The sequence below is a fragment of the Staurois parvus genome, unplaced genomic scaffold, assembly GCF_062004578.1.
Source record: "Staurois parvus isolate SC_StPar_1 unplaced genomic scaffold, SC_StPar_1.0 ptg000727l, whole genome shotgun sequence".
Classification (NCBI taxonomy): domain Eukaryota; kingdom Metazoa; phylum Chordata; class Amphibia; order Anura; family Ranidae; genus Staurois; species Staurois parvus.
Genome location: NW_028318523.1, coordinates 776,320 through 803,153, shown reverse-complemented (window position 1 = coordinate 803,153; position 26,834 = coordinate 776,320). Strand labels below are relative to the sequence as shown.

Here is a 26,834-nt window from a genome sequence, read left to right as displayed (position 1 = left end):
CAGGGCCCCCTATTACCGAAAAGATGTTTTCCATAGAAATGAACATTTCTTTGACATGTATGGGTGGGATGTTATAGAAATGAATATGCTGATTTCTATTTAGGTTTCTTTACCTCACTTTTAAAGTCACATATGTATCAAATATATATGTATAGCTGCAGCCACCTTGAGTAAAGGCAGATGATTCATGTAGCACACAGGTGTCAAACTGGCAGACCTCCAGCTGTTGCCAAACTACAAGTCCCATGAGGCATTGCAAGATTGACAGTTACAAGCATGACTCCCAAAGGCAGAGACATGATGGGACTTGTAGTTTCGCAACAGCTGGAGGGTCGCCAGTTTGACACCCCTGATGTAGCATTTACTTCCTGGAATCCATCTGCCCTTAGCTCGTGCATGCAGGCAAGTGGGTGTTCTTAGCTGAGAAAGCCCCTCCTGCAAATGAAAGAAAAGAAAGAAAGAAAAATGCCCATACAGACTCCTGGGATGTATGATATCATTTTGGCCTAAGCCAGAATCCAGGAAGCAACTGAAGAAAAAAAAAAGTTTAAAACAAGTAAATATAATATACCTTCCTATCTATTGACTAATGCTAGCGGCATAAGGATTATAAACAGTTCCTGTAATGGAGAGAGTGTAGTTCTGCTTTAGAATAAACATTTCTATCTGTCAGATGACTGTGGAGAGGCCGCCTGAGGTCTGCAAGTGGATGCCGTGTAACTTCCTTACCACGTTCGGATAACAGGCGCTGTCTCCCAGGTCCTGAGTGTGCACAGCAGTATGAAATGATAAAGCCCTGTAGATAAATGGAATGTAATAATCTCCAGGGCTGTCCTATTTGATGCTGCTAGGCACAATCATGAGCTGTTCGCATGTACTGTCTACACATGGCCAGGCACACGGCAGCAACTCTTTCATCTCAATATGTGGGCAAGGGTGGACTGACCATTTGGAAACTCGGGAGGGCCCGGGGTCAGTAGTGGGCCCCATAAGATGCCCCTGGTACCTTTTTTCATAGGCTTTTTTGAGTTTGGGCAAGGACACGGGGCCCCATGATCTCCTATTGCCCGGGAGCCCCATGAGTTGTCAGTCTGCCCCTGTATGTAGGGTTCACTCTGACACTCAGATCAAGAGTCCGCATCAGACAAAATATGTAAAGCTTTCTAAGTAGATATTTCTAAATCTGTCATCATGAAGCCTGCGCAAAAACTGGCTTTTCAAGTTCTTTCATCAGTCCAATGATGGCGGGTTATTTTACAAGAACACAATGTTCTGTGCATGGCCTAGTATGTGAAGTGGGTCCGATGTTGACAAGGGTTTGGAGCCTAAGGGCCAATGTGTGCTTTGGTAGTAACATAAAGGGATTTCAGTTTTCCCCTTGTTAACAGGGAGGCTATGAAAGTCAAAAGACTTGATCCTGAACACTTGAATCAGTCCTTTAGGTCCCAGAGGACTTCTGCCAATACCTGCTGTATATATAGACAGGGTGCTTTCGGCTGAAATGCAGTTCCAGCATTGAATGTATACTGTGTGCACAATTATTAGTCAAGTTGTATTTTTGAGGATTCATTTCATTATTGAACAACTACAGCTCTATGCATGAATGTAAAAAACCTTCTGTGTGCAGCAGTCCCCCTTATGGTTACCTGAGCCCCATCGTGATCTAGAGATGTGTACAAGAGCCTCAACTCTCCAGGGACTCTCCCTCCTCACTGGCTGAGCCGCTGCTGTCAATCACAGCCAGTGAGCCAATGAGGAGAGAGAGAAGGCAGGGCAGAGCCGAGGCTCTGAGTGTGAATGGATACACAGGGCAGCTGCTCAGGAGTGAGCCTACTCGGGTGCCCCCATAGCAAGCTGCTTGCTGTAGGGGCACTGTGCAGGAAGGAGGCACCCAAGAAAAGATGGATCAAGGCTGCTCTGTGCAAAATCACTGCACAGAGCAGGTAAGTATAACATGTTTATTTGTTTGTTTTTTATATTGCCTTTAGTATGACTTTTAAACCCTCTGTTGCATATATGGTGGGCACCACTGCACAGGAATGTAACCAATTCAAGCATCTCCTAGATTGTAAGCTCGAAAGAGCAGGGCCCTCAATCCCCTCATGTTTTGCATTGTATTGGTATTGTTCTATCACATGTTCTGTCCCCCTTTGTAATGTCCAGCGCTAAGCGAACTATTGGCGCTTTATAAATACTGTATAATAATAATAATATGGGGCCACGCTGCAACTGGTAGTGCGGCACTTAGGGGGTTAAAGACAGGTGCTGATGCGATGACGTTTTGCCTCCTCGTTGTCTATCAAACACCTCTAAAAAGCAATCTGAAAATGGATCACTTTTCAGAGGAGTAGCAGTCCCTACCGCATGTGTTAATGAACCCTAATGGCACCCATGTATACAAGCCCTTAGGATTTTAGTAACCTAACTGGCTATAATGTTGCTGGCTTTTTTTTCTCAGGTGACTCCAGTGAAGTCACAGCAACTGATATGCAGTTACGAGACACTGAAACTAAGAACATCTATTTTCCTAGGGTTGCCTTCCCCTTCCTGTTACTGCAGCTGTGCATGGTGTCTAAACATGACTGTGCAGTCTACTAGGCTCTACAGTTAAAGTGTTACTAAACCCACAACAGTAAAATCAGTATGTATATGTAGTAACGCATGCTTGTTATACTCACTGTGGAACCTAAGGGGTTAATCCTTTGCATTGTGTAAAAACGCTGTTTGATCCTGAGTTCTCTGATCCTCCGCTACTTCCGGTGTCCCCTTCTTATTTCCTGATAGTACATATTGTGTGGAGTCACTCTGCACATGCTCAGTTTGGTGTGTATTGCTAGAGAGGTTATATTTCTTCTTGGGAGAGTGCATGTGATCAGGGCCAATCAGCACTGCCCAGACAGAGGGTCAGTGGTCCTGCATCCTCCTAGAGCAACACAAAAAACTCCTCCTACAAGCTTTAACCAGTGCTTTGCTGAAGTCACAACACTGCTCTAACTGCTGATGAGAAAAGATATTTAGCAGTTTATATTATACTAAAATAATTGCACTTCCATGTACTGTGGGAGACCAGATATAGAGAATGCAGGGTCCTGGGTTTAGTAACACTTTACACCCAGTGCTCTTGGTAATTACCATTGATAGAATCAGTCAGACACCCCCTCCCCTTATAAATAAAATAAGTCTATGTGGGGACACTGAGGGGTGTGGCTGTTACTGAGCTCTGCCAGCAGAGAGCACTGCAGTGTGAGAACAGAAAAACAAAGGTATGAAATGGCATTTCCAAGCAAAAATCCATCACCAATCATAACATGCGGAAGTACAGGAATATAAAGACATAAAAAGGTGTGAGATTTCATTTGAGCTTTTTTACACCGATGGCTCACCAACGCAAAGCATTTCCGTTTTCCTAGGAAACCCATTAAACCATCCGCGGTATCTATGGAGAATTTATTTTTTTTTAATTTAAAGGAACGAGTTTTGGCGAATACAACGAATTTTACAGATCTCACAATGTGCCATGACAGCTTGCCAATCATTCACATATGCTGCCATTGTTTATTAACTCATATAGTGTATATTTTTATTTCTCTGCATGTTTGTGGCTCTCTGACAATTGTCACAAATTAAAAATAATGAGTTATTTATTGTACTTTTTTTTTCCCCCCCTCCATTGTACAGCTGAACTCTTTATGGAACAACAGCTTATGAAAGAAGCAGGCTTTTGTATCCAGGAGGCAGCCAGCCTTTTCCCCACATCACACACTGTGCTGTACATGCGTGGGAAGCTCTCCGAGATGAAAGGCTGTTTGGAGGAGGCAGAGCAATTGTACAACGAAGCACTAACAGTCAATCCAGATGGAGTGAAAATTATGCACAGCCTGGTAAGTTTGTAGGCTCCGCTCATTGTGCGAGTGTTTGGAGACCGCAGCTGTGGGTGCCATTGTTGCCTTGATTGTGTGGTAATATTAGGTAATTATTTTTAGAATTTTACATTCCGTGGCTGTACTTTAATTGGAAGAAGTGGTAATAGTAAATATCTATCCTGTAAAAAAAAAAAAAAAAATTTCTGCCATTGTTAAAGGAATACTCCGCATTCAATAAAATTGTTATTCTAAATTAAAGCAGAACTCTCAATTAATATTAGGAAATAAATAGGAAGGTATATCTTATTTACTTGTTTTAAACATTTTTTTTTTACATTTCTTAAGTTGCTTCCTGGTTTCTGGCCTAGGCCGAAATGATTTCATACATCCCAAGAGTCCACGTGGGAGGAGGGGCTTTCTCAGCTCACCCTCCTGCCTACGTGCCTGAGCTAAGGGCAGATGGTGTCCAGAAAGTAAATACTAGATGAATCATCTGCCCTTACTTAAAGCGGAGCTCCACCCAAAAGAGGAAGTTCCGCATTAAGCTTTTGTCTCTCGCTCCCCGTTAAGGATTGGCACCTTTGGGGAGCTGGTACCCAAATTTGACAGGTACCCACCCACACTTCTGCTGAACTTCTGGAAGCGGAAGTTGTCCTCCCCCTGTAGACTTCTGGGACATATGACAGGTCCCAGACGACTACGGGACCATTCACAAAGTGCAGCGCTTCTCGCGCATGAGCAGATGGCACCCAGCTGTGAAGCCACAAGCTGTCACAGCCTGGTGCCCACACTGAAGATGTCGTCGCCAGGGAGAAAAGACGGCCGGTGAAACCAGCCATGGTGAGGACACCGCTGGACCCAGGGACAGGTAGGTGGCTGTATTTTAAAAGTCAGCAGCTACAGTTTCTGTATCTGCTGATTCCGTTTTTTTGGGGTTTTTCTTCCAACTTTCAGAAGGTCGCAGCATGAAATGCTAGGAGGAAATCTTTCAAAGTGATTTCTCAACAAAATAAAGCATGGAGACATGGATGGATGGGGGAGTTCGCTCTGAAAATTAAAGCAGTAGTAAACTGCAGACAAAAAAAAAAAAGTCTCCTGCAAGGTAATGTCATAATGTGCTGGGATCAGGGGTTGACTGACCATTTGGAAACTCAAGCACTGGGCAAGGACACAGGGGCCCCATGATCCCCTATTGCCCGGGGGCCCCATGAGTTGTCAGTCCGCCCCTGGCTGGGATACATCGCATACTAGCACATTATGTAAAACTTACCTTAAAAGGAAGCCCTCAATTGGCGCCCTGTCATTGCTGTAGAGGCTTCCATCTTCACCCGTCTTCCTTCTGGGTTCACGAGCTCCGGCCTTCTGATAAGCAAGGGCGGACTGACCATTCGGTAACTCGGGCACTGCCCGAGGTCAGTAGGGGGCTCCATGAGATGCCCCTGGTACCTTTCATAGGCTTTTTTGAGTTTGGGCAAGGACACAGGGGCCCCATGATCCCCTATTGCCCCATGAGTTGTCAGTCCACCCCTGCTGATAAGCCAGGCCACGATGACGTCACGGGAGTCCCGGGCCACGGCATACAGCTCTGAGGGAACGGCACGGATATGCTGTTCCTTCAGAGCACATGCACCGGATTAAATGAAGAGAGACGATCTCCTAAATAGTGCACTTTTAGGAGATATTCATTCTTTATTATAAGCTTGCCTGTAGATACAATTAAAAAACAGAGTTTACAACCACTTTACAAATGAATTTAATAGCGTTTTCAGTTTGTGGTGCTCAGATACAGTATAGTTCCACTTTTAACTGCTATACAACCTTTTTGTAGTTTTTAACTGCTTGAGTGTTAGCCTGTATATACTCATTCCTTACCAAGTTTTCAGGCGTTTCCAGTTTATCACAGTATGGAGAAGTACATATTAATAGTTGATACTGTACTGTGATATATAAAACAAAAGACGAGAATAATTCTAATAAATGCTGCCACTTCTATACAAATAAATATGATCAACAAAAAGAACCTTCAAAGTGATTCAGTAGCGCAATGAAATATATATCTGCATATCAAAAAATTAATTAGTGATCATTAAAATGTGAAAAACTGAAAGTCCGTTAAAAAAATCTTTTCCACTAAATGAATCTTTAAATTCCCAAAAGATCACCACGTGCAATAAAGATGGGGTTCCCCCTTTCGGGTGTGCACTCACCAGATAGCCGTGCCTCCCATTCTCATGGTTGGCTAAAATCGCTTAAAAAGTGGATCCAAATGGGAAGGAGATCAGTCAAAATGGATTTTATCACACTCCTCTCTGCTCATCCACCAATTGCCATGGTCAGCTGGCACCACTTCATAGATTAACACATTCCTAAAAATGAGGAACTTATATCAACATGGATAACTCTTTCCTTCTCAATCATTTATTAAAGTTGCAGGGCCACAGAAGAGATTCCATGTTGCTTTGAGCTTTTTCTTCCCAGTAGTAACAAGCTAGTGGCAGCAGCAGGCCATATGCTCTGCAGGTTTGGTCTGCAGATTTTTTTACAGACTTTCAGTTTTTCACCTTTTAATGATCACTAATTTATATTTTTTTGTATGCCACCTCTAAAAACCAGCTGGTCAGAGTACACAGCAGCTTTATGCTGCATTTACCATTCATTGCATCTTTTACGCATGGGGATTGACCTATTTCAGTACCAAAAAGTGTGTTTATATATTCATTTTTAACTTTCAATAAACTAATTTATTCTATGATCAATCTACTACACTATGGGTACTATTTTTTGCTCCACATCGAGCATTTAACCCCCTAGGACTTCCAGGTGACCATCCCAGGGCCCAGAGGAGAGCTGTATTTAGCAGACCCCGTCCGTAGCCAAGCCTTAAAGGGGAGCTCCAGAAGTACCATCATCATCATCCACTGAAGAGGTATCTATTCCAGACTACATCCTACCCAGGATTGAGGGGACCTCTGATACATTTGATGTAAATGCGCATTTATATTGCGCTTCTGGTGAGTGTGCAAGTTATCCGTTATTCCTGCACGACACCAGATCACATGTGTCACTGGGATTAAAAAAGTCACCTTTTTTCAGTCTATTTGTGTCTTTACCACCCTCATCACTTATTGGACTTTCAATAGTACTGTTTACCACAGATTTAGTGGATGTTGGTTGTATAATAATACCTCACATCTGATAAGGACATTATTTGTCACCATTTATGCATCTTATTATATGTAACATTGGTTACTCTGACATTCTGACCGTTTATATGCATTTTAGTACAGGCGTTTTGCAATTTTATGATTTTTATAGCGCTGTACTACATGCTTTATGTTTACTCAATGATATATATCATTGTGCAACTGAATCACTTTGAAGGTTCTCTTTGTTGATCACTGTACTGTGATAGTTTGACTGACAATCACTTGGTGATGCAACACTAGGGCATCCCTAGGGTTGGTGTCTCCCGGTGCGGTAACACTTGATGACACCCCCTCCAACAATCCACACAGGATGGATTGGATCTGCGGATTGAGCATAATGGATCGGAGTCCCATCGGAGTCCGATCCATTATCCTCCCCAATCCGCAGATCCGATCCATCCTTCGGGGATCGTCGGCTTGCAACCTATACGGGGTTAACTGATCTCTCCACGAAAAGGTAAGTTTTAAAGCAAGCCTTCAATCCCCGCAGGATGGACTGGATCTGCGGATTTGGGAGCATAATAGATCGGAGTCCGATCCATTATGCTCAATCTGCAGATCCGATCCATCCTGCAGGGATTGTTGGCTTGCTTTAAAACTTACCTTTTTCGTGGAGTGAGTTGTTAGGTGGGGGCAGGATAGGCTTCTTTGAAGAGACGAGTTTTCAGAGATCATCTAAAAGTGGACAGAGATGGAGATAATCAGACACATTGGGCAAGGGAGTTCCATAGGATGGGATCGGCTCTGGAGAAATCCTGGAGGCGAGCATGGGAGGAAGGGACAAGGGAGGTCTTGGAAGGAACGAAGAGAACGATTTGGTTGGTTGATCGATTCATATGATCACTATCCTTAAATAAAATACTTTTTTTGGCATTATCAATCATATTTTCAATATTAATGCCAATATTTCACGATTTCTGTCAGGGTATGCAAACTTTTAAGCACAACTGTGTGCCTTGCATTGGGTTTCGGTAAAGCCATGTCTTCTTTGTACAGGCTACAGGTGCTCTTTAAAAGGACACAGGGCCTAGTGACAGTATGTTTCTAAAAGGTCTTCCATGCTTCAGTTAACCTTGCATTAGCAGCCATCTGGTTCCTCCACTGGGCAGGATAGAAACCCTGATGCTTCTGGGAATGGGGGACAAAGTCGCATGGCAGAGTGGGTGATATCACCTCTCCCCCCTGACACAGTTTGCTGCAGCAGAGGCAGAAGCAACATGGGATCACTGGCAATCTGAGTATAACTCGTGCCTGAATCGGCAGAGCGACATTTAGGGCTCATTCACACCGTGGTGCAGAGACGTCAGTTTTTCTGCTCACGTTCTGCAAGGGCACAACAAAATGACTTGTTCTCTATGTGTCCTGTTCACACCACAACACTAGTATCACCTGCAGAGTTTTTCTGTGCAGGAATCTGCAACATGTATAAAACCGTGCATGAAAACTGATGTCTCTGCAAGTGAAATCTGCACATCAGTTTCTGTCAGTTCTGCACGAACCCCAGGTTCACACCTAAGTGTTTTGTGCAGTGTTTTGCAGAAACGCACTACAGTTCATTTAACATGATTTCCTATGGGACATGTTCACACCTGTGTGTTTTCACCCAGTGCATTTTTTGGAACGGGTCAGGGACTTTTTTTAACTCAAAAAGTTGCATTTTTGTTTTTATAGACTTCAAGGGAATCGCATTTTTGCTGTGTTTTTATCGCGCTTTTTTATGTGTTTTTGTGTTTTAAATCTGCCTGGCAACAACAAACATTTAAAAAAAATTAAAGAAAAATTCTGCATCAAAAATGCGTAAAAACCGCAAGTGCAAAAGCGCAATGCAGAAACGGCTCAAACGCAACCTGCATAGGTGTGAACCTAGGCGTCTGGTGTGAATGGAGCCTTAAAGTCGCGTTAAACCCAAAAGCAAACATTTATTATATTGCAGCTTATGAATTCTTAGATTTTAAGGCTGCATTCATTTTCTTTCTTTTGTCTTCACCTGGTGATCTGGTTAGTAAGTCTGTTTTTCAAAAGAACAAGCTCTCTTGCAGATGTATCAGTTTACATGGATGAGACAAACCATCCAACACTGGGAGGGGTGTCTAAGATGATCAGTTTGTTTATGTAAACCCTTTATTCCAAAAAGGGAAAACAGCTGTTTGCTGTACCTTCTCATAAATCAGGGGTGTTAAACTGTGTCCCTCCAGCTGTTGCAGAACTATTGTATTGTAGTGTATTTAAATCTGCTAGTGCATCTAACACTCCCCTCTTGACAATGCTGCTGTCCAGATGTGTCCCCTTCATCCAGAGTGGGGGCGCTCTAAGGCTAGGTTCACATCTGTGTGGGTGGTGCCGCTGCGGATCCACACGAAAATCTGTGCAGGCGCACCACCCGCACAGAGAAATGCGGACCTGTGGGCGGGGTCATTAGTTCTAATTGCACTGGAAATTGCAACCGTACTGGGAACCGAGATTCCTGTGCGGGCTGCGTTATCCGAAGAAGTACAGGGACTTCTTCCCTGCGCCTCACGGGGCGTTCATTCAAATGAATGGGCTCTCGTGCCCGTGCAAAACGCGGCCTGCACAGCCACATATATGTGAACCGGGGGTAATACAGGATGTGTGTTACTGGCCAGATCACCAGGTGAAAACAGATGGGAAAAAAGGCTTAAAAAAAAAAAGAAAACTATTGCAGCCGCCACATCTAAGGGCTCATGTACACTGCAGCTGATAAACTCACATTTAGGAGCTGTTCAGCGGTTTTTTCAGCAGCCCCTGAACTCTCCCTAATGTTTTCCTATGTGTCCGTGTACACATCGTCGTTTACAGTTGTTTACAGGCATTTGAGTTGACAGTCGTTTTTTTGAACGCAGAAAACTTGTGTTCAGCAGTCGATTTTATCAGTGTTTCAAACGCAAAATGCTCGTAAGCCCGGCAAATCGCGTTTACAAGCATTTGCATTTGAAAATTATTTTTAACTCTTCCAGTTCCCGATGCTGTCCAGAGCCTTTTTACATCATGAAAAATGCATGCAAAGCGTTTTCAAGGTACTCAGATGGACAAAACACTAAACACAGGATGTTCCTACCAAGCTTGTCACACATTGTAATGACCAATTCACACCTCAGACCTCTCCCACCCTTGGAAACAAAAGATATGTTAATGACCATTCACACCCAAAATTCCTCATGCAGACCCCCTGCCAGGTGACCTTAATGACTCCCTCCACCAGACACCTTTCCCACCCTTGGAAACAAAAGAAATGTTAATGAGCAACTCACACCTTATTATCTCAACACATACTGCTGTCTCTGCTTCTACTCTCTGTATTTCTCTGAAACAGTCTGAAATACTTAATAATTTACCACTTTTCAGTGCATTCTGGGCATTTGGGAGGTTCTCCTGTGCTTATCTCTAAAAACGCTTCTAAACGCAAACGCGGCTAAACAGCCGTTTTTTAATCTACGTTTTCCAGCAGTTTCCATCGTTCAGAAGTGTCCCGTGTACATGGGGCCTAAGGATTGGTAAGCTGCAATATGTTACATTTTGGGTTTGGGGTTTAAAACTGCTTTAAGTGCTGCACCCAGAGGCGGACTGACCATTTGGAAACTCGGGCACTGCCCGAGGGCCGGGGGTCAGTAGGGGGCCCCATGAGATGCCCCTGGTACCTTTTTCATAGGCTTTTTTGAGTTTGGGCAAGGACACAGGGGCCCCATGATCCCCTATTGCCAGGGGGCCCCATGAGTTGTCAGTCTGCCCCTGGCTGCACCCCTTTTATGCAGTCTTGTGTTAGATTTTATCCACTTGATGCGTTCTGAGAATATATTCGCCTCCATATCGTGAATGGGGCACATATTAGAAAACATTGACATTACTGGAAGTAAGAAAACTGTCGCCGTTGTCATCGTCTCTGGCAGACTGCGGAGATACAACCCGTTCTCATCCTACCCTCACACATCACTTGATTCGCTGTACTCGCCTGTGTCAGGCTCTGCGGCAGCAAGCGACGGCAGACAGCGTGACTCATGTGGCAGCGTTCATTTAGCCCGTCTGAACCTGGGAGCAGGATGGCAGACTGTACCGTGCAGCCTAGGTGTAACCTTTCCTGCAGTATGTCTCCTGGCAGCTTCAGGTTACTCTGCAAGGAACTATTTCTGTTTGGTGTCATTACATCACATGCCTTTAAATAGCCCCGTGAATTCTACTTAAAAGGCCAGTAATCGTAAATTGCAGGTTGCCTCGTATAATAGAGCTGCTAATGGCATTCGGTTTGAACTAAATAAACATTTCAGATGCTTGTAGGTTAATTATATGCCAATAGTGAAATCAATAGACGCAGCCCAGTAAACAGTGATATACTGCTGTCAGAATGTGTTCAAAATAATATCTTAAAGCGGAACTAAAATTTCTCAATAAACAAAAAAAAAATAATTCTTAAGCATTAGTAAATAGAAAGGAAGGCAATATTATTTGTATTTATTTATTTAGTTATATAATATTATTATTATTATATTTACTTTTTAATTTTTTTTTTTTTTTTTTTACATTTCTTCAATTGCCTCCTGGTTTCTGGCCTAGGCCAAAATTATTTGTTAGTTTTTGGTTTTTTTGAGGTTCACTGCGATATTGGATATCATTTTCGGATTATCACGTTGAAGATTGGTGGGAGGGTCTGATTGATACTAAAAAGGATTTATGATTTAAACTTTGGACTTTCAGGGGTGAAAGTGTGACTTTTAAGTGTTAAGGGATAGGGTATTCATTTTTCATAATTTTTCATATTTATAAGTTTTGCACATTTATTTATTTGTATAATTAAAAAATAAATAAATACAAATTGTAATATTGGGATACCGATTTATTCAGTTTATATAGGCCAGACTTATTATCATTATTATTATACAGGATTTATATATTATTATTATTATTATACAGGATTTATATAGCGCCAACAGTTTGCTCAGCACTTTACAATATAAAGGGAGACAATACAATTACAATACAGTTCAATACAAGAGGGTTAGGAGGGCCCTGCTCCCCTGAGCTTACAATCTAAGAGATGATGTCATACATCCCAGGAGTCTTTATTGGCATTTTTTTTTCATCTGGAGGAGAATCTTTCTCAGCTGATTACACCCTCCTGCATGCATGCCTGAGCTAAGGGCAGATGGATACCAGGAAGTAAATACTACATGAATCACCTGCCTTTACTCAAGATGGCCACAACTGGAAATGCCAGGAGGGTGTATTTCAAAATGATTTATCAACAAAATAAAGCATGGAGACATGGATAAATGGGTGAGTTTGGTTTAAAGTGTTATTAAACCCACAACAGTAAAATCAGTCTGTATATGCAGTAAAGCATGCTTGTTATACTCATTTGCATTTTTATACAATGCAATGGTTAATCTTCTGCATTGTGTAAAAACGTTGTTTGATCCTGACTTCTCTGATCCTCCCCTTCTTCCATTGTCCCTCTCTTATCTCCTTATAAGACATATCATGTGGAGTCACTCTGCACATGCTCAGTTTGGTATGTATTGCTAGAGAGTTTTTTTTTTTTTCTTGGGAGAGTGCATGTGATCAGCACAGGGCCAATCAGCACTGTCCAGACAGAGGTCGGGGGTTCTACAATTTCCTAGAGCAGAATGAAAGCTCCTCCTACAAGCTTTCACCAGTGCTCTGCTGGACACTGATAGAAGTTACAAGACTGCTCTATCTGCTGATGGGAAATGGTATTTAGCAGTTTATATTTACTAAAATAATTGCATTTTCATGTTATATGTACTGTGAGAGACCAGATACAGTGAATGCAGGGTCCGGGGAGACCGGATATAGTGAACGCAGGGTCCGGGGAGACCAGATATAGTGAATGCAGGGTCCGGGGAGACCGGATATAGTGAATGCAGGGTCCGGGGAGACCGGATATAGTGAATGCAGGGTCCGGGGAGACCGGATATAGTGAATGCAGGGTCCGGGGAGACCAGATATAGTGAACACAGGGTCCGGGGAGACCGGATATAGTGAATGCAGGGTCCGGGGAGCCCGGATATAGTGAATGCAGGGTCCGTGGAGACTGGATATAGTGAATGCAGGGTCCAGGGAGACCAGATATAGTGAATGCAGGGTCCGTGGAGACCGGATATAGTGAATGCAGGGTCCGGGGAGACCGGATATAGTGAATGCAGGGTCCGGGGAGACCGGATATAGTGAATGCAGGGTCCGGGGAGACCGGATATAGTAAATGCAGGGTCCGGGGAGACTGGATATAGTGAATGCAGGGTCCGGGGAGACCGGATAAAGTGAACGCAGTGTCCGGGGAGACCGGATATAGTGAACGCAGGATCCGGGGAGACCAGATATAGTGAATGCAGGGTCTGGGGAGACCAGATATAGTGACTGCAGGGTCCGGGGAGACCAGATATAGTGAATGCAGGGTCCGGGGAGACCAGATATAGTGAATGCAGGGTCCGGGGAGACCAGATATAGTGAATGCAGGGTCCGGGGAGACCAGATATAGTGAATGCAGGGTCCGGGGAGACCAGATATAGTGAATGCAGGGTCTGGAGTTTAGTAACACTTTGAATATTAAAAATTAGTCACAATTGGGCTCAATCCCAAGCCGCACCGTGTGAATCTATTAACACACAGTGCAGCTCGGCCCCACCCCCTGCTGTCTGCTTACAGCATTTGATTGACAGCAGCAGGAGCCAATGTCTCCCACTGCTGCCGAGCCTCCTGTGAGAAAAGGAGAGAGAAGTGATGCTGCAGATGGGCATAGTGCTGGATTGAGTTCGGGCTCAGGTAGGTATTAAAGGGGGGGCTGGGGGAAGCTGACATGGAAAGGGTTTCTTCCTTTAATGCAGAGAACATCACCTTTTAAACCTTTTACCTTTACAACCACTTTAAACATTTCAGTACCACACTGCGTATCCTATGTTGACAACACTCACTGTACTGTCTACAGAGGAGCAGCGTTGTCCCTGTATAGGATCAAGTTGTGCTTTTGGACTTCAGAACAACAAGAATTTTCAGATTCTTAGATATTGGTGCTTCTATTACTCTCAGCACAGGTGTCTCCTCTGTATCACCTGGCCATGTACATAAAAGTAATTGGAGAAGGTGGAGAAACTCCCATGATGCTACCTATAACCAGAGGAAATGAGCCCAAGAAATTCAACCCAACTTATCACGTATCCCCCCTAATCTACTAGGGGTGTCAGATGCTATTTATAGCTGTAGTAGCCATCACCTAATTATAGTCAGTCTGTTACCGATTGTTGTGAATCTTTGATGTTATGGGCATGGCTTAAAGTAGGGCACTGTCTTCATTTGGGAGAGGGACTTGGGTGCAGAGATTCCTGGGGATGATTGGAATGCATGGGATCTTTGAGTACATAAGGGTATTATGAATGTTGCTATTATCGAGGCCAGCTATAAGGTTATATCTCGATGGTATCTTGTTCCTGAATACCTCTCCAAGCTGTACTCTGCGACTTCCTCACTGTATTTTCAGGGGGCAGGTGGGAACAATGCATCGTACATGGTGGACATGCCCAAAGGTCTGGCAGTTTTGGATGAGAGTATATGCATTGATTTACTCAATGTTCATGATTAACGTTGTCCAGGACCCCCAGATCGCTCTACTCAACAAACCCATTGAAGGACTTCCCAGACACAGTCAGAGCTTGGTATTCTTCATGTTTTTGACAGCCAAAATTGCAATAGCTACTGCCTGGAAAAGCCCAGTGGTCGACCTGGCAGTGATGAAATGTAAATTGATCTAGATAATGATCAATGAAAAGATCAGTATTTTGAAAGATTTCTCCTCAAGGTTTGAGAAGGTTTGGGATCCCTGGATCTATTACCTTCAACTATATGATGGGCGTGGTGGCGGCTAGGAGGGCCTTTGGATGGGCTCTAACTCCCTCCAGCTCCACCCCCCCCCCATTTTTTTTTCTTCCTTTCTTCTCCCTTCTTTACCTTCTCCGATTATTATTTCTTGTTCTGTTTGTTGGGCAATGACACGGTACCCCTTTACTTGTCACAGATTGTGATCTCGGGTTTATTTGTATTACAACTCAGTGGCTTCTATGTAACAAGAGGGTTCCCAGATGTAGCATTGGTATGTCCTGCTGTCCTTAATTGAACTTCTTATTGCCTTACAATTTTGATACTTATGTCACATACCATCTCTATCTTCCTGGTCCCTTGGCTTTTACTTTATACTCCGCCTGTGTTGTGGGACCGTTATGCAACTTTACTATCTTAAGAATGTCTGACCTTAATGCTCTGGATTTAAAACTTTAATAAACACATTAAAACAGAAAAAAAGCACGAATAAAAAAAGTCTCCTTTGACCTTTAGGTTTGATAGTTTGCTGTGTCAGACAATTGACTGCACGTTAGGCGTTCTCCCGTTAAAAGGAGAACAGGTAAAAGTGTTAAATGGTTATGTTTAGTAATTTGGAGAGCTCATCATTTTGAAACAATACCCTGCCTTTTAATTAGATCCAAGTTCGCCTTAATTTGCTCTCTTCATAATTGTGTAATTGATAGCGGTTGTAATTAAACATTGATGCGGGAGAGTATTTCAAATCAAACAAGATACCAGAACCCTCACCATAAGGTTACTAATCAGAGATCAGAAAACAAGTCAACCATCAGGAGCCTTCAATTGTCCTAGACAATTAATGTTATGGAATACAGTTTGTTTTGGAAACCGGCTTAATACCTTTTGTGCTTCCATGTCATTTTGGTGTTGGATGACCACTTATGCCTATTAAACTTTCTGTGATTGTAACTATCAGCAGCTTTGTGAAAAGGCACACGTGTTTTAATACCCCTAGAAAATGACACCAGCCCTTCAAGGGGGAAGGGAGGGGGTATCACTCCTGACAGAAGATGTTCTGGCCTTCACTATGATAACCTTTTCCTGGTGTGAGATGCGCTTTTTAGTTTTCGTCTTCCAGGAATCCAATAAGTGTGTCACTTTGCATTATGTCATAAGATGCTTTCCCTGACCTTTTTTCTGACCCTTTGGAAGAGAAGAACTCATTTACACATCTAATGGCTTCAATTAATATGCCAGCTACGCAGGTTTGATTCTGTGCTAGGAGAGTATGAATTGTTAGTTTGACCCATAAAAGGTTTCACATGATGTGTTTCCAAAAATCGTGGTTGTTAATGGGAAACTAAAGCAATAGTCATGTAAAAACAACCAGCCTAAACCATAGCTAGAGCCAACCTTTTCAGTTTTGGATAGAGTAGGGTTTTTTATTGTCTGTGTCCTACTGAAGAGATTTCCCTTCATATCCTGTACTGAGGACACAAGTAAAGTGAATCTCTTGAAGGTTAAAGAAAATGCATTCTTAGGACTTGTTCGCACAAGCTTTGGTCTCTGAGGAGCAGGGGACAGGTGGTAAGGAGTTGTATCTCCTCTTCACCACCTGCTTTAACCCCTTGGAACTACCACACCACAACCTTATGAATTGCACATGGTTGCAGAGCAGCTACATTTACTTGAATGTGTTGCAGTCAGTGGCCAGTAGCCCCCACCAAAAGAGACAGGGAGTATCCTTCCCTCACCAGCATGCATACACACCCAGCTTCTGCCTCTGCAGCTAAAGGGGGAGGGGTTGGTATTGGGAAAAATGCTGGGTTTTACCACCCCCAGCTGCTAGTGTGAACAAGCCCTTAGTTGTCATTCAGGGGCGGACTGAAAACTTATGGGGCCCCGGGCAATAGGGGATCATGGGGCCCCTGTGTCCTTGCCCAAACTCAAGCCTATGAAAAAGGTACCAGGGGCATCTCATGGTGCCCCCTACTGACCCCAGGCCCTCGGGCAGTGCACGAGTTTCCAAATGGTCAGTCCGCCCCTGTTGTCATTATAAAAAAGGATCTTTATTAGATTTTCTTTTTAGCCCCTGTTCCAGCAACAACCATATAAGTTTGGCTTTCCCATCAATTTCTGTACTGGAGGATGAATCTGTGGGGACTTGCAGGCAGGTGCAGCCTATGTTCTCCAAGGCAGGTGGCAATCGACCGCAGGGGCTATGCAGATGGGAGAGGAAGTTGAGGGAAACTGGGTTTCTCTATGACTTCCTCGGTCACATGGGTAGTGATCTGGTTGGATGCTCCTGTCCCATGTGACCCTGGTGGCCATCTTGGGTTTGTCGTGATCAAGTGGCTAGTGTAGGGACAGATTCCCCATCTGTCAGGGACATCACTAGAGGTAGGGAAATGTTCCAGTGGAATAGGGAGAGAGCTGGGACTATACCGTCTCAGGAAGCTTCTCTTTTGGATTGGACTGGCCAGCAACACTCCGCTCCTCATGGCAGATGCTGTTGGCTATTCCGAGTCTTCAGACCACTGTCTCTACACTGCTCTGTTGTAAGTGGTTCCAGTCAGGTGAGCCTCTCCGCTGGGCCTGGTTGTACTGTTGAACCATTCTTATAATGCATTATTTCTGGCAAACCATGTGTTTACTGCCTGCCACTCCACACTGCATCTACCCACAGATGCAGCAATAAAAAAATCTTTCTAGGGGTGGATGTGAGAGTTCCAAATGGTTCTCAATGGTGTCCTAGCCAGCCCTGAACCTACACAACACTGAGCTTTAGAAGAGTGACATAGCTCTTCACAAGAGTGCAGAGCTTATTTCATGCCATGACAACCCACACTATCCCAAAAAAATGATCATATCACAGCATGTTGGTGGTTTATAGGTGATCCCTGTACTCTATAAAATTTAGGCTGATGTGGCCCATAAACAGGAAATTCGATAATCCAAGATTTGGACATTGCTAGTGAAAGCTGGGCTTTTCAGATTTGCTATAGCAGCCTATCCAGGGGTGGACTGACAACTCATGGGGCCGCCGGGCAATAGGAGATCATGGGGCCCCTGTGTCCTTGCCCAAACTCAAAAAAGCCTATGAAAAAGGTACCAGGGGCATCTCATGGGGCCCCCTACTGACCCCGGGCCCTCGGGCAGTTCCCGAGTTTCCAAATGGTCAGTCTGCCCCTGAGCCTATCTTAACCTTTTTAAAATGGAGGAACCCATGGAATACCTTTTCAGGCTCTGGGAACCCCTACTAATAATTACTATGTCTACAGCTAACAGTGCATTAATGTGTGGGTCACTGGAAAGGATTCTCCTTACATTTGTGATCATTGGGAATAACCCCCCTTTGCAAATAGCTAAAAGATCAGTGGTGTCAGTGGTTACTTATCTCAGAGACAGGAATTGCCCATTGCTCAAGAAACCCCTGTCATCCTCTGGAGGAACCCTATGGCTCCACAAAACCCTGGTTGTAAAAGGCTGTGCTATAGGGTAATAATAAGAGGCAATTATTGCACAGGGAGATCTGTCAAGGTTGTTGTAGTAGTGAGGAGAGCTGGGCAGTTGCTATGTATTATTTAGTCTTGTTTTTTGTGAGAGTTAGCAAGCAGCTCTAGAAATCCCTAGGACTATTGTGCATGGACCTTAGGGAAACATAGAGGCATCATAGGGAATAGAAGTGTCACTCCACTTGTAAGATCCAGAATAAAATTTCATTTTTGTTCAGCTGTCAAAGCCGATGTGTTTCAGAGGTTGCAGAGGTTCATTTTTTTTAGGGCTGTTCCGTGAGTTTCTCCTTAGTCCAGTAACACCCAGGTCACTCTATAGTAAAGCAGTCAGGGTGTGACTGGAGCCACAGAGTATGGACAGTGACTTAGTCACCAGTAGTGGTGGCACTTAAAGTGAAATTAAAAGCAGAATTTCTCTTGTTTAAAAAAAACAAACATATTATACTTACCTGCTCTGTGCAGTGGTTTTGCACAGAGCAGCCCTGATTCTCCTCTTCTTGGGTCAACCTGCTGGCACTCTTGTCCCCTCCTTGCTATAGGGGCACCTGAGCAGGCTCGCTCCCAGGCCGCTGCTCTGTGTGTCCATTCACACATGGATCGCAGCTCAACCCTGCCCCCATTCTCTCATTGGCTCACTGGTTGTGATTGACAGTAGCGGGAGCCAATGGCTCAGCCAATAAGGAAGGAGAGACCCGGGAAAGCCGAGGCTCTCGTGCACATTGCTGGATTGAGATGGGGCTCAGGTCAATATTAGGGGGGGATCGCTCCACACAGAATATTTTTTATCTCCATGCATAGAATGCATGAAGGCAGAAAACCTTGAACCTCTACAACCACTTTAAGCTAGCTATACACTGTAAAATTTTCTTTAGAATGAGAATCATCTATTAATTTCCCTATCCATACTAAACAGCATGCATGGAGGAATTTCCCCTGGTGGCTATTGTATTCTGCCAGACCTGAAAAACAGAACCCATACCCCAACAGTGCCTGCGTCTGATTGGATGCAGCCACTGTTGGCTTACCACCCAGCTCCTTTGATTTTTTTATTTAGGGATGTTGAACAGAAGGGTGCCAAACCCCCCCTCCTTCGTTTGGGAGAGAAAGAGAGAGACTCACCATCATAGCTCTCCAGAATGAAACCGTTTTTAGATGTCTTCGTTCCTACCGACAGCCCCCTGCTCCATCAGTGCTGCCTATATCACTCACCCTGCTCCCTTCCCAGAATCTCACGGCCGCTCCCCCAGCTCCCGTCACTCCGCTTTTACACCTGCCACCCAGCCCCGTTGCCCGTCGGAGCCCCCTCATACACAGCGCCATCCGCTCAGCGGCGTGACGTCATTGTGACGGGAGTGACTTTGAGTGGGGGGCCCATGGAACACAGCCCCCTTTAGAGAGGTGTCTCAGCTCCCCATTTCCCTGTTATGTGTAAGTCACCCTGTGCCTGTTAGGGGTACAGGGTGAAATTTCCTGCTATTGAGTAGACATGTATAGGTGGGGTGGGGGGTTGTTCATTGTTAATGCCATGTGGTTGTCCCATTGTTCTATTGTGTGTCTTGCTTGGGAGCAAACTATTATGGGATGCATGTTTTTGTGTATTGGCTTGGTGGGGGGTGTCTGCTGTGTGTCTCTTGTTACTAAATGTTTTGCCCCGCCCTGTGTATATGTCTTGTATCTGTGTTAACATAAAGCAGTCTTATTTCCTGGTTTTACTTGGAGTGGTGTTCGTGGATCTGTGTTCGGACGCGGGAATCTAACGGAAATACCCTAGTGCAGTCGGGGTCTGGTTCCGTTACAGTCATCACACAGGAACCGGTGGCTGCAGAGCACAGTGAGCAGGACAACCAGCAGCAGGACAACCAGCATCCCTTCTTCTAGGGGGCAGCGCTTGAAAAATGCCACCCAAGGCAAACGCCTGGTTTGCCTCACAGTAAATACGCCTCTGGTCCTAAGACTAGGAGGTGAATTTAGCTCCATGTATGGCCTTCTTTAGACTGGGCCTGGTGGATTACAGCCCTGATGACATCACCCCACGTCCTCTGAGACAGCCATCTTTTATGTTAAGCCGCACAATGCACCAAGAATTCTCTTTTATTGCCTTTTGTTATAAATATCAAAGACATGAATATATCAACTGTATACCTGATTTAGTTTCCTTTCCATTGTCCTTGCTAAGGGAAAAAAAAAAAAAAAAAGATCAACCTTCCCCGTCTGTGTCAAGCCCCAGCTGCATTGCAGATAAACGTATTGCTGAGAGGAAGAGTGCCGGAGTCTTTGCTGCGCTGTACAGCTCTGATGTACTCTGCCAAGAGAAAATAGTGTAGAGAGGGGAATAATGGATTTCTGAATGCTCAGAACAGCCACTTAAAGTAGAACTCCATCTAATCTGAATGCAAAATCTTGCTTTGAAATGATATGATGGTAAAATCCTTCATTATACTGCAGGCAACCTGTGTTTTTAAAATAAATTATGATGCTGCGCTACGCAAAATATGTCCTTATGACAAAAGCAAGTAAAAGTGAGCACCCAACAGAACACTTGAATCAATAATCGGTCATAGGGACTCTAACATGATAAACCTATAGTGATGCAATAAATCCAACCAATAAATGATATATAAGTGACTGAAAAATAAATAATAGAAAAATAATTTGCATAATAAATCAGCGATAGGAAGAAGGGTTAGCCGCACACCGGAGGACTGATGAATTATAGCAATATTTATTGATCCATACAAAACACCAGAACATGTGTACAGAACGGTTAACGCGTTTCACACGATCACATGCTTAACCACTTCCCATCCAGCCCATGTAGATAAACGGCCGGACGGGAGCAGTGCAGGAGCGGGTTGCCGTTTATAAATGGTGCCCGCATTTTCAGCCTGTGTGTGCTTCCTGGGAGCGTGAGGCACAGAGATCGGAACACCGAGCGCTGTACGGGACCTCTGTGTGAGGTCCCAATTATGTGATCACTGATTTGCCAATCAGTGATCACATGAATAGTAGTAAGCAAGATGTCACTTCCTGAGATCATTGCTTACTACTAATGAAATCTGTGTATGATCACAGAGGTCATATGGTACAAGGCTATTCACAACAGCCTTGTACCATGTGACAAGCTGTGACCAATCACAGGTCTCACGGTATTTCTCAATGGCTGCAAGAATGCAGCCAGAGAGAAGGAGAAATTGTTTTTACAGCCTTTATGTGTGTAAAAGCAATCAGTGTAAACAAAAAAAAAATCTTCATCACCCCCCACAAGTAGTACAAGGTCACTATGGTGACACTGTACTGCTAGGGTCAGGGGCAGACTGACAACTCATGGGGCCCCCGGGCAATAGGGGATCATGGGGCCCCTGTGTCCTTGCCCAAACTCAAAAAAGCCTATGAAAAAGGTACCAGGCGCATCTCATGGGGCCCCCTACTGACCCCGGGCCCTCGGGCAGTGCCCGAGTTTCCAAATGGTCAGTCCGCCCCTGGATCCGAGAGAGGCTGTGGGCTGCTTGATGGTGTATGCAGAGCCTGACTCTTGTTCCTGGGGATGTCTGGAGCTGTGAAGGTGAGTATCTTTCTTGACAAGGGATGGGGGGGTATTAGTGGAAGACTCTCTCAGGTGGGAGGTGGGCAGGGGTGTTGTTGGTCAATGTCAGGTTCTCTCCATGGGGGGGGGGCCCGATTTTTGTGTTGCCTAGGGCAGCACAGAACCTAAATATACCACTGGATGTATCACCTCCTCGTGCCCGAGTTTCCAAATGGTCAGTCCGCCCCTGGCTAGGGTGACAGTATGTTAAAAAAAAACATAAATAATAATATAAAAAATTAAATTAAAATGTAAAAAGAATTCTTTTTAAATTATAATTTTTGGTTATAAACTAATTTAGGTTTTTTTTTTACTAAAAAGATAGCTGAATACATTTCGGCCAAGATATATAAAGGAAGATTATTTATTTGCAAACTTTTATAAGAAAAACACTTTTTTTTCTAAATTTTAGGACTTTTTCATTTATATAGCAAGAAAAAAAATCCCAGTGGTGAATAAATACCACCAAAATAAAGTTTTATCTGTCTCAAAAAATGCTAAAAAATTCATATGGGTACAGTGTTGCTTGACCGTGCAATTGTTATTCAAAGTGTGACAGCTCTGAAATCTGAAAATTGGCCTGGACAGGAAGGGGGAGAAAGTGTTCGGACTTGAAGTGGTTAATCATAACCAGTTATGATTAAGCACGTGATCGTGTGAAACGCGTTAACAAGTTCTGTACACATGTCCTGGTGTTTTGTGTGTCCTATGGATCAACAAATATTTGCTATAATTCATCAATCCTTCGGTGTGCGGCTAACCCTTCTTCCTATTGCATCACGTGTGGTGGTGAGCCAGAATCTGCACCTGCCTTGGTTTGATTTGGATCGTTTGCCTGAGCGGTTATACCTTTGCTCCTTGGATAATCAGCGACAATAGTCAAAAATTACTTAAATGTGCTAAGAAATTCAAAGTGAAATCACATAAATGGTGTAAAGTCCCAATATCTGCAATAACAGAATCTTCAATACTCTGTGAATTGACCAGTGACCACCGCTTGTGCTCCTCCACCAGCTAGCATGCGCGCTCACCTCCAACTCGGACCCATAGAGGGTCATACACCCCTTAAATGAATGTACTCAGCGATGTTATCCTCAGATGTCCCCTCCGTGATGTATCAAAGGATTCCCCTAATATGGACCATACTCGTCCTCACTGGGCACACACTCTCCAGGCCTCACGCTCCTCCACCACGTTTCTTGGAATAATAATACCTTTTGTGTTTTTACTGCCCTCTTCCAAGAATAAAAAATCCACTATTTTAGAATTTGAAGGCAGCAGAGATCTCTTATTATAAATGGAACCCATTTTTCAGGTTATGCAATTAAGTTGAATATTGATTTTTTTTTTTATTGTAATTACACAAGCCCACTCAAGAAATAATTATATTTGTCCCTTTCTTTAGGTTTACTTATTTTGAGTTATATTCTTCAGCTTTAGAGTCGTGGACACTGACATATGACAGCTTCTCTGCTATCTTTCTAACTTGACACTTAGAGCTCACTCGTGTGAGGGGCAGTAAAACCCTACCGTTGAGCTTCATTTTAACCATCCCCCAACTGCTCCCCCTTTAGCTGCAGGGGCTTGACAGCTGAGGCAGGAATAATACCCCCTGTCGCTTTCAGTGGCCGTAGTTCCTGCCAAGCATAGCCCATTCCAGTGAAGGATGTTGCTTTTCTAGCATCCAGCAACCATGTGCATTGCACACAGTTGCAGTGCAATAGTGCAGGGGTCCAAGGGGTTAAAGCAGGCAGCGAGGAGGTGATACATCCAGTGATGTATTTAGGTTCTGTGCTGCCCTAAGCAGCACAAAATTTGGGCACCCCCCATGGAGAGAACCTGACATTGACCAACAACACCCCTGCCCACCTCCCACCTGAGAGAGTCTTCCACTAATACCCCCCCATCCCTTGTTAAGAAAGACACTCACCTTCACAGCTCCAGACATCCCCAGGAACAAGAGTCGGGCTCTGCATACACCATCAAGCAGCCCACAGCCTCTCTCGGATCCAGGGGCGGACTGACCATTTGGAAACTCGGGCACTGCCCGAGGGCCCGGGGTCAGTAGGGGGCCCCATGAGATGCCCCTGGTACCTTTTTCATAGGCTTTTTTGAGTTTGGGCAAGGACACAGGGGCCCCATGATCCCCTATTTCCCAGGGGCCCCATGAGTTGTCAATCCGCCCCTGCTCGGATCCCACCTGGTCCCCATGCCGCGTGTGTCCATTCTTCCGTCCCTTTTTCCGGTGGGGGGGGGCTCACCTGAAAAATGCCGCCCTAGGCAAATCCCTTTTTTGCATTGTGGTAAATACGCCCCTGGATACAACGCCTTCTCACAACCTGTTAAGTGCTTTCTAAAGAGTGAAATGGCTGTGGATCTCTCTTCAGAGACTAAAGCAAGTGTGAATGAACCCTTAGGAGCAGACTGTTTACCTTGCAAGGTAATTATCCTCAGAGTGAATGAGGTGAAGCTCTGCTGACCTCCATCATCCAATCATGTGCAAGCAGAAATGTGTTTTTTTTTCTCTCCTTGTGCATGATTGGGTATTCTTTGCAAAGTGAAATTTCACCACATTCACTAAGCTCTGGGCAGAATTCCCGTGCAATTTTTACTTAGCTTAGTGAATGAGGTGAAATTCCTGATGTACAGTATATCATCCAATCACGTTTTTTTTTATTATTTCCCTTGCTTGTGTACTCTTTGCAAATTGAAGTAAATAAACCCCAGCTTCTGAGTGTGCAAAAACAGTTAAGCCTGGGGCTTCAAAGCTAAGGTTTAGGTATGGCAGTTTACCTGGTTACATTGGTCTAGCTTGGATCAAGGTAGGTACGTATATGCCATACCTGTGGGGTCCCCGTGGAAGCTGGAAATGACTGGAGTAGGCACTGCTACTACTGTGATTGCTGCTTGCTTCTCAGTCCCGTGCCGGGCAGCTGCCCTTTTGCATTTTAAGCACAGGAGGCGGTTTGCTCTGCATGGCCTCCTTTCAAGGAACACTTTGGATTTTCTCAGTTAATGCAGAGCACTCTCTAATTGGACAAGGATGGGAGGCGGGGTGGTGATGTCACAAATTCCACCTCTTCCAATGAGAGAATACATTGCATTCAATGAGTAAATACAAAGTGTTCTCGGAATGGTGCCCGCGTTGAGCAGGTGGTCCCTAGATTCAATGTGCAGCAAAGCGCCAGGGCACCTCCTGCCTGGAGTTGTTTGCATGTTCTCCCTGTGCCTAGGTGGGTTTCCTCTAGGTACTCCGATTTCCTCCCACACTCCAAAGACATGCTGGTAGGTTAATTGGATCCTGTCTAAATTGGCCCTAGTATGTGTATGTATGAATGTAAGTTAGGGACCTTAGATTTTACGCCCCTTGATGGTTAGAGACTGATGTAAATGTACAATATATATGTAAAGTGCTGCGTAAATTGACGGCGCTCTATAAGTACCTGTAATAAATTAATAAATAAATAAGGCAGCCACTCGGAACAGGATCGGAAAGCCTGCAGCAACCAGGGGGAAGTCACATGCCCTGTGACGAAACGCGCTGGAGCGGGGCCTGGATAATGCTATGACGCTCATACATGAGGCACCAAGTATTTTTTGGTTTCCGGTTTTTAGCATAGAGCTATTGTGAAGAGTTATTACATCTATTTGGGGCAGTTCATAACTGGTGCGATTAAGCACCTGTACTGTGTGGGTAGTATTTTATCTGTCGTTTGATACAAATAAAGTCTTTTAAGGATAAAGCACTATATACAGTATTTTGTTTACATGGTGGTGAGTGGAAGTAACAAGAGAAGGAGCGCTCCATGACAGCTGGTGCGGTTATTGATAGAAAGGAGACCGTAGTGCACATGGCTGGACAAAAGTGTTTTATGACCAAACACATATGTGGGAGGTCATAGTAATAAGGTGAGAGCACACCTGGTAGTGGGTCACGAAGAACTGGTTTGTGGAGCGGGGGGGGGGGGGATGAAATCTGATGCGTAATACAATTATATAGTTTGAAGAATTTATTATTGTCTGCAACTCTATGTCAACAGGTGGGCATTCCTTCATGCAGTTTATTTGCACATAATATTGTTTATGTATATTTTGTGTCATTTTGATTTACTTTATTTTGGATATAGACACTTTTCCATATGAAAGATTAGAGATATAGTATTTTATTATTAACCAGAGCAGCACTGTTTTTATTTTTTGGTATCCGATTAGTATGAGGGTCACTTAGGGTGTATGGCGGATGGTATGCTACATTTTATTATGCTGTAGTTATTTACAGTTGCAAGAAAAAGTATGTGAACCCCTTGGGATTACGTGGAGTTTTGCATGAATTGGGCATAAAATGTGCTCTGAACGTCATCTAAGTCACAACAATAGAACAACACAGTCTGCTGAACATAATACTACACAAACATTAGATGTTGCCATGGTTTAATTGCACATAACATGTAAACATGCACAGTGCAGGGAGGAAAAAGTATGTGAACCTTTGGACTTAATAACTGGTTGACCCTCCTTTGGCAGCAATAACCTCAACCAAACATTTCCTGTAGTTGCAGATCAGACCTGCACAACAATCTGGAGTCATTTTGGACCACTCCTCTTCACAAAACTGTTTCAGTGTAGCAATATTCTTGGGATGTTTGGTGTGAATCGCTCTCTTAAGGTCATTTTGTATGGTGGAGTAGTATTAGGTATTACACATCTATTGGCCTTTTTATACAGATATATATTTTTGTGTTTTTTTGAGTTAATATATTGTGACACATAGCAGCTCACAAGGGATTTAGTGTTTAACCACTGGAGCAGAGGTGTCCACTACAGTCATTTCTGGCTTTCATGGGGA

General features: G+C 44.0%; 1 protein-coding gene across 1 annotated transcript in view; it reads left to right on the top strand.

The window, feature by feature from the left end:
- TTC7A (tetratricopeptide repeat domain 7A) overlaps positions 1-26,834 on the top strand; it is a 592,416-nt gene that overhangs the window by 455,415 nt on the left and 110,167 nt on the right. The window contains exon 19 of the mRNA XM_089653910.1: positions 3,679-3,881. Within this exon, the coding sequence (XP_089510036.1) occupies positions 3,679-3,881 (203 nt within the window). The remainder of the gene's footprint in view (positions 1-3,678; positions 3,882-26,834) is intronic.